General features: G+C 46.1%; 1 protein-coding gene across 1 annotated transcript in view; it reads left to right on the top strand.

The window, feature by feature from the left end:
* The first annotated feature begins 737 nt into the window (after window positions 1-737).
* LOC138273920 (GTPase IMAP family member 5-like) overlaps window positions 738-8450 on the top strand; it is an 89834-nt gene continuing 82121 nt past the window's right edge. The window contains exons 1-2 of the mRNA XM_069218906.1: window positions 738-780; window positions 3810-3845. Of these exons, the coding sequence (XP_069075007.1) occupies window positions 759-780; window positions 3810-3845 (58 nt within the window). The 5' untranslated portion in view covers window positions 738-758. The remainder of the gene's footprint in view (window positions 781-3809; window positions 3846-8450) is intronic.

Below are 8450 nucleotides of genomic sequence, written 5' to 3'. Positions count from 1 at the left end.
ATGGAAGTAGGGGTGCAAGGTGCTGGAAGTAGGGGTGCGGGGTGCTGGAAGTAGGGGTGCTGCTGGTATTTAACTCACGCACTGAGGATGAGACAAGCATTACTGTGTGAAGAGCGGTCACGGACACATCACAGAGGATGAGATGAGTGGATGCAGGTGAGTGCAAGGGGTTCTGGAAGTAGGGGTGCAGGGTGCTGGAAGTAGGGGTGCTGCTGGTATTTGACTCATGCACTGAGGATGAGACACGCATTACTGTGTGAAGAGAGTTCACAGAGACAGCCACAGATGGTGAGATGAGTGGATGCAGGTGAGTGCAAGGGGTGATGGAAGTAGGGGTGCAAGGTGCTGGAAGTAGGGGTGCGGGGGTGCTGGAAGTAGGGGTGCTGCTGGTATTTAACTCACGCACTGAGGATGAGACACGCATTACTGTGTGAAGAGCGGTCACGGACACATCACAGATGATGAGACGAGTGGATGCAGGTGAGTGCAAGGGGTGCTGGAAGTAGGGGTGCAGGGTGCTGGAAGTAGGGGTGCTGCTGGTATTTAACCCACGCACTGAGGATGAGACACGCATTATTGTGTGAAGAGCGGTCACGGACACATCACAGATGATGAGACGAGTGGATGCAGGTGAGTGCAAGGGGTGCTGGAAGTAGGGGTGCAGGGTGCTGGAAGTAGGGGTGCTGCTGGTATTTAACTCACGCACTGAGGATGAGACACGCATTACTGTGTGAAGAGCGGTCACGGACACATCACAGATGATGAGACGAGTGGATGCAGGTGAGTGCAAGGGGTGCTGGAAGTAGGGGTGCAGGGTGCTGGAAGTAGGGGTGCTGCTGGTATTTAACTCACGCACTGAGGATGAGACACGCATTACTGTGTGAAGAGCGGTCACGGACACATCACAGATGGTGAGACGACTGGATGCAGGTCACTGCAAGGGGTGCTGGAAGTAGGTGTGCTGGAAGTAGGGGTGCGGGGTGAACGAGATATCCACAGCAGAGTTCACAAGCTGAACAAGCAATAAATAGTGCTTAGGAATGAATTTTATCTTGTTACGTTTGACAGAGGTCAGATGTCAATGTGTTCTGACAAACTGCTGTTTACATACAGTTGTAGACATCATCATTGCTGCTCTTGGACCATCAAAAACGTTTATTCAAGCCTCTGGTCACATCTTGTGATGTGGTGTGCCAAAGAGAAATATCCCATTCCCTTTCAAGGCAGGGTTGTCTGATGTCAGGTTTCATTGCTTGTACTGTTTACCAGATCAGACATCTTTGTTCAAATCAACTGTTGTGATGCATTTTTGAAGACTCAGGTAAACATAATTCCTCATTTCTCCTCCGCCATGCTGTAGGAGGCTGGCCTGGCTTGTAGTGGGTACCAAGGGGTACTTACACTCTGTACCAGGTCCAGTTATCCCTTATTAGTGTAGAAGAGGAGCTTAGGCTGATAGAAGGTAGCTATAGCAGAGCAGCCTAGTCTGAACTAGGAGACGAGTGAAGCTCCTACAGTACCACTAGTGTCACTTGCACAATATCATAAGAAACCACAATACACAGATATACTAAAAATAAAAGTACTTTATTTTTATAACAATATACAAAAGTATCTCAGTGAGTACCCTCAGTATGAGAAAACCCCGGGAAAGGCAGTTTGGCAGTACCCAGGTCTGTGCTAGAGACCCGTGGGATCATGGGATTGTGCCATCAATGCCAGGATGGCATTGAGGGGGCAATTCCATGATCATAGACATGTTACATGGCCATATTCCGAGTTACCATTGTGAAGCTACACATAGGTAGTGACCTATGTGTAGTAGTGCACGCGTGTAATGGTGTCCCCCGCACTCACAAAGTCCGGGGAATTTGCCCTGAACAATGTGGGGGCACCTTGGCTAGTGTCAGGGTGCCCACACACTAAGTAACTTAGCACCCAACCTTTACCAGGTAAAGGTTAGACAATATAGGTGACTTATAAGTTACTAAAGTGCAGTGGTAAATGGCTGTGAAATAATGTGGACGTTATTTCACTCAGGCTGCAGTGGCAGGCCTTTGTAAGAATTGTCAGAGCTCCCTATGGGTGGCAAAAGAAATGCTGCAGCCCATATGGATCTCCTGGAACCCCAATACCCTGGGTACCTCAGTACCATATACTAGGGAATTATAAGGGTGTTCCAGTATGCCAATGTGAAATGGTGAAATTGGTCACTCGCCTGTTAGTGACAATTTGGAAAGCAAAGAGAGAACATAACCACTGAGGTTCTGGTTAGCAGAGCCTCAGTGAGACAGTTAGTCATCACACAGGGAACACATACAGGGCACACTTATGAGCACTGGGGCCCTGGCTGGCAGGGTCCCAGTGACACATACAACTAAAACAACATATATACAGTGAAATATGGGGGTAACATGCCAGGCAAGATGGTACTTTCCTACACTGTGTACATATATCTTGTGTATATTTTGCATCCTCATACTGAGGGTACTAACTGAGATACTTTTGGCATATTGTCATAAAAATAAAGTACCTTTATTTTTAGTATATCTGTGTATTGTGTTTTCTTATGATATTGTGCATATGACACCAGTGGTATAGTAGGAGCTTTGCATGTCTCCTAGTTCAGCCTAAGCTGCTCTGCTATAGCTACCTTCTATCAGCCTAAGCTGCTAGAAACACCTCTTCTACACTAATAAGGGATAACTGGACCTGGTACAGAGTGTAAGTACCCCTTGGTACCCACTACAAGTCAGGCCAGCCTCCTACAGGTATGAGCCAATGTTTCCAAGTTTTTAGGGGGAGAGACCAGCACTTTAGTACTGGTTAGCAGTGGTAAGGTGTCAGAGTCCTAAAGCCAACACAAATGAGGTCAGAAAAAGAGGCGGAGGAAGGAAAAAAGTTTGGGGTGACCCTTTAGTAAGGCCATTTTCCAACACAAAACATTGATACTTTACCATCAATCGAACCACTGTCTACTCTTAAAAAAGTAATTTAAACATTAAAGATTTTTCTTTCTAAATGCATCTCATGTTCCTTAAAGGAAAAATGGTTTGCATTTTAAAGAAAAAAAGATTGTTTTATTTAAAAGCAACCAAGGACCCCAGCAGACCACCATCCCTGTGATGGCTATGATACCTAGGGGGTCGCAAACAGCGACCTACTATATTAATATTCATGAGGTAGGTCAATTCAGCACCCACTAGGAGTCGATAATTTCTAATTAAAATTTGTATGCATTAAAATTTGTGATTTCTTAATTGTGATTCAGAGATAATGGCAATTAAGAAATTGCTATTCCTTATCTCAGTACCTCTCACTCATATTGTAACCCCTTATATGTATCAGTCATGTTTCATATGCGGGAGAAATTTGAGTTATGCAATGCCATCTGTTGGCAGAGAGGAGATATTGGAAGAGATTTCTGTCTGAGTCTGGTACCTACAGGGTTTAACAGGTGATGGATCTGTGGGTAAATAGAGCATCCACTAAAAAAACTGTTACTGAAAGTAAGTACTTTTTTATTCACAAAGAATTCCACAATTAGCAGAGGAAATATGCAACTCTATTAGATTAAGTGAGTGAATTACATTGTTCCTTAAATGTATGTGGAAATGTAAAGGAGAACTCATTTTATGACTCATTTATATGCATGGTTTGGTCACTCAAAAACTGGGAATATTATAAAACTATGCTTTCATTACTGCATCACTGTGCATGGTTATCTCTGCTAGTTTATATCTGTATACCTAGTCTATATTCATTGTCCTTCATGTTTGTTTCTAATTTATTGATGACTTTTATTCCAGGCCCTGTTTTTCCATCCACAATGAAAATTAACATGAGTAAGTAAAGTGAAACTATTCTAATTTAAGTGCATGGAACCGTTATCTTACCAGTTCCAGTATTATTGCGCCATTGTATTGACATAGATGTCCTGTCCCTCCGGCATGCAGTTGACCTCGTGACCTTTAGTTGTTAGAACTTCCTTCCCCGATACCTCTCTTCCCTGTCATGTGACATCATTATCGGACCTATAATCTAACCTTCTTTATCTATGTTTGGTATTTCTAATAGAGTACTTGTTGGAGGCGTCACATTCTGGTTGGCTGAGGTGAGGCCCTAGCTAGAACGAACCAACCACTCCTGTCAGGGGTGGGTGATTACACTCAGTTTAACGCCTGCGCTCACCCTTGAATGGCTTGGCACTGAGCAGTCAGGCTTATCACAGAGGCAATGTGTAAGGCATTGGCGCAAAACTCCTACACAACAAATACACTGTGCATCACAAAACTGACTTCAAACATTGTGTATGTAAAGAAGATTTGCATTTAACACACACATTAGGTAACACAGCATGTACATCACATAATTCTGGGCATAAATCAACACATCAGCAATCTGTACACCAGGTAAAAATATATTACTTTCCCTACCAACTGGGGTGAAAAATGTTGTCAGCCTGAGATCCACCCGAGCAATTATCCTAGCTCAATACTACACGGTTATACGATGCACCCCGGTCTTCCCAAGTTTTCGTCTGGCCCAAATGCCCAGCCAAAGGAATGTCATGTGCCAAGGTAAGAAGAAACCCTCTGTACTACAAGGGAATGACCAATCTCCTTGCAGCTCCAGGTTTTGGGTCCCTTGAATCTGTGTGCAAGAGGTTGTCTTCCCAGTACACTCTATGACTGTCACTGACATCCCTATTTTGCTGCTTGACAGCTTTCTGTCTGAGACCCTCTAATGTGGGACAGGTTTGCTGTGCCACATTCAGCTCTTCCCTGGCAGGCCCTGTAGAAGGCTGGCCTGGCTTGTAGTGGGTACCAAGGAGTACTTACACCTTGCACCAGGCCCAGGTATCCCTTATTAGTGTATAGGGGTTTCTAGCAGCTTAGGCTGATAGAAAATGGTAGCTTAGCAGAGCAGCTTAGGCTGAACTACGAGAGGAGTGAAGCTCCTACTATACCACTGGTGTCATATGCACAATATCATAAGAAAACACAATACACAGATATACTAAAAATAAAGGTACTTTATTTTTATGACAATATGCCAAAAGTATCTCAGTGAGTACCCTCAGTATGAGGATAGCAAATATACAAAAGATATATGTACACAATATCAAAATATGCAGTAATAGCAATAGAAAGTAATGCAAGCAATGTAAAGTTACAATAGATTGCAATGAGAGCACATAGGTAGAGGGGCAACACAAACCATATACTCCAAAAGTGGAATGCGAATCACAAATTGGCCCCAAACCTATGTGACCTTGTAGAGGGTCGCTGGGACTGTAAGAAAACAGTGAGGGTTAGAAAAATAGCCCACCCCAAGACCCTGAAAAGTGGGTGCAAAGTGCACCTATGTTCCCCAGAGAACACAGAAGTCGTGATAGGGGAGTTCTGCCAGAAAGACCAACACCAGCAATGCAATAACAATGGATTTCCAGACGAGAGTACCTGTGGAACAAGGGGACCAAGTCCAAGAGTCACGATCAAGTCAGGAGTGGGCAGATGCCCAGGAAATGCCAGCTGTGGGTGCAAAGAAGCTGCCACCGGATGGTAGAAGCTGTGGATTCTGCAAGAACGACAAGGGCTAGAAACTTCCCCTTTGGAGGATGGATGTCCCACATCGTGAAGAAGCTTGCAGAGGTGTTTCTGTGCAGAAAGACCGCAAACAAGCCTTGCTAGCTGCAAGGGTCGCGGTTAGGGTTTTTGGATGCTGCTGTGGCTCAGGAGGGACCAGGTGTAGGAGGCTGGACTGGCTTGTAGTGAGTACCAAGGGGTACTTGCACCTTGCACCAGGCCCAGTTATCCCTTATTAGTGTATAGGGTGTCTAGCAGCTTAGGCTGATAGATAATGGTAGCTTAGCAGAGCAGCTTAGGCTGAACTAGGAGACGTGTGAAGCTACTACAGTACCACTTAGTGTCATATGCACAATATCATAAGAAAACACAATACACAGTTATACTAAAAATAAAGGTACTTTATTTTTATGACAATATGCCAAAGTATCTTAGAGTGTACCCTCAGTGAGAGGATAGGAAATATACACAAGATATATATACACAATAGCAAAAATATGCAGTATAGTCTTAGAAAACAGTGCAAACAATGTATAGTTACAATAGGATGCAATGGGGAAACATAGGGATAGGGGCAACACAAACCATATACTCCAAAAGTGGAATGCGAACCACGAATGGACCCCAAACTTATGTGACCTTGTAGAGGGTCGCTGAGACTGTAAGAAAACAGTTAGGGTTAGAAAAATAGCCCACCCCAAGACCCTGAAAAGTGAGTGCAAAGAGCACAGAAGTCGTGATAGGGGAATTCTGCAGGAAAGACCAAAACAAGCAATGCAACAATGATGAATTACCAGACGAGGGTACCTATGGAACAAGGGGACCAAGTCCAAAAGTCACGACCAAGTCGAGAGTGGGCAGATGCCCAGGAAATGCCAGCTGTGGGTGCAGAGGAGCTGCTACTAGGCAGTAGAAGCTGAGGATTCTGCAGGAACGACAAGGGCTAGAAACTTCCCCTTTAGAGGATGGATGTCACACGTCGTGAAGAGTCGTGCAGAAGTGTTTTCCCGCCGAGAGACCACAAACAAGCCTTGCTAGCTGCAAATCGTCCGGTTAGGGTTTTTGGATGCTGCTGTGGCCCAGGAGGGACCAGGATGTCGCCAATTGCGTGAGGGGACAGAGGAGCCATCCAGAAAGACAAGGAGCTCTCTCAGAAGCAGGCAGCACCCGCAGAAGTGCCGGAACAGGCACTACAAAGTGGAGTGAAACGGTGCTCACCCGAAGTTGCACAAGAGAGTCCAAAGCTGCCGGAGGACAACTCAGGAGGTCGTGCAATGCAGGTTAGAGTGCCGTGGACCCAGGCTTGGCTGTACATAGATGAAATCCAGGAAAAGTGCACAGGAGCCGGAGTAGCTGCAAAAGACGCGGTTCCCAGCAATGCAGTCTGGCGTGGGGAGGCAAGGACTTACCTCCACCAAACTTGGACTGAAGAGTCACTGGACTGTGGGATTCACTTGGACAGAGTTGCTGGATTCAAGGGACCTCACTCGTCGTGCTGAGAGGAGACCCAGGGGACCGGTGATGCAGTTCTTTGGTGCCTGCGGTTGCAGGGGGACGATTCCGTCGACCCACGGGAGATTTCTTCGGAGCTTCTAGTGCAGAGAGGAGGAAAACAGTGGACACTAGTGGTACTGTAGGAGCTTCACTCGTCTCCTAGTTCAGCCTAAGATGCTCTGCTAAGCTACCTTTTCTATAAGCCTCTACACTAATAAGGGATACCTGGACCTGGTGCAAGGTGTAAGTACCCCTTGGTACTCACTACAAGCCAGGCCAGCCTCCTACACTCCTCCCCAGCCCTAACACCTTTTTCCAAAGGGAGAGGGTGTAACACCCTCTCTCTGAGGAAGTCCTTTGTTCTGCCTTCCTGGGCCAAGCCTGGCTGGACCCCAGGAGGGCAGAAACCTGTCTGAGGGGTTGGCAGCAGCAGCAGCTGCAGTGAAACCCCGGGAAAGGTATTTTGGCAGTACCCGGGTCTGTGCTAGAGACCCGGGGGATCATGGGATTGTCTCACCAATGCCAGGATGGCATTGGGGGGGCAATTCCATGATCTTAGACATGTTACATGGCCATATTCGGAGTTACCATTGTGAAGCTATACATAGGTAGTGACCTATGTATAGTGCATGCGTGTAATGGTGTCCCCGCACTCACAAAGTCCGGGGAATTTGCCCTGAACAATGTGGGGGCACCTTGGCTAGTGCCAGGGTGCCCACACACTAAGTAACTTAGCACCCAACCTTTACCAAGTAAAGGTTAGACATATAGGTGAATTATAAGTTACTTAAGTGCAGAGGTAAATGGCTGTGAAATAACGTGGACGTTATTTCACTCAGGCTGCAGTGGCAGGCCTGTGTAAGAATTGTCAGAGCTCCCTATGGGTGGCAAAAGAAATGATGCAGCCCATAGGGATCTCCTGGAACCCCAATACCCTGGGTACATCAGTACCATATACTAGGGAATTATAAGGGTGTTCCAGTATGCCAATGTAAATTGGTAAAATTGGTCACTAGCCTGTTAGTGACAATTTGGAAAGAACTGAGACAGCATAACCACTGAGGTTCTGATTAGCAGAGCCTCAGTGAGACAGTTAGTCATAACACAGGTAACACATACAGGGCACACTTATGAGCACTGGGGCCCTGACTGGCAGGGTCCCAGTGACACATACAACTAAAACAACATATATACCTTGACATCTGGGGTTAACATGCCAGGCAAGATGGGACTTTCCTACACCCCCCCCCCCCCCCCCCCCCCAAACGAAGGACAATAAGACTAGCCATGACCTGATGAGTCTTCATTGTCTAAGTGGAAATATCTGGAGAGTCCATCTGCATTGGAGTGGGTACTCCCAGGTCTATG

The sequence above is a fragment of the Pleurodeles waltl genome, unplaced genomic scaffold (assembly GCF_031143425.1).
Source record: "Pleurodeles waltl isolate 20211129_DDA unplaced genomic scaffold, aPleWal1.hap1.20221129 scaffold_112, whole genome shotgun sequence".
In the NCBI taxonomy this organism is placed as follows: Eukaryota; Metazoa; Chordata; class Amphibia; order Caudata; family Salamandridae; genus Pleurodeles; species Pleurodeles waltl.
The sequence above is the reverse complement of the archived record's forward strand: the minus strand, read 5'-3'. Positions and strand labels throughout refer to the sequence as shown.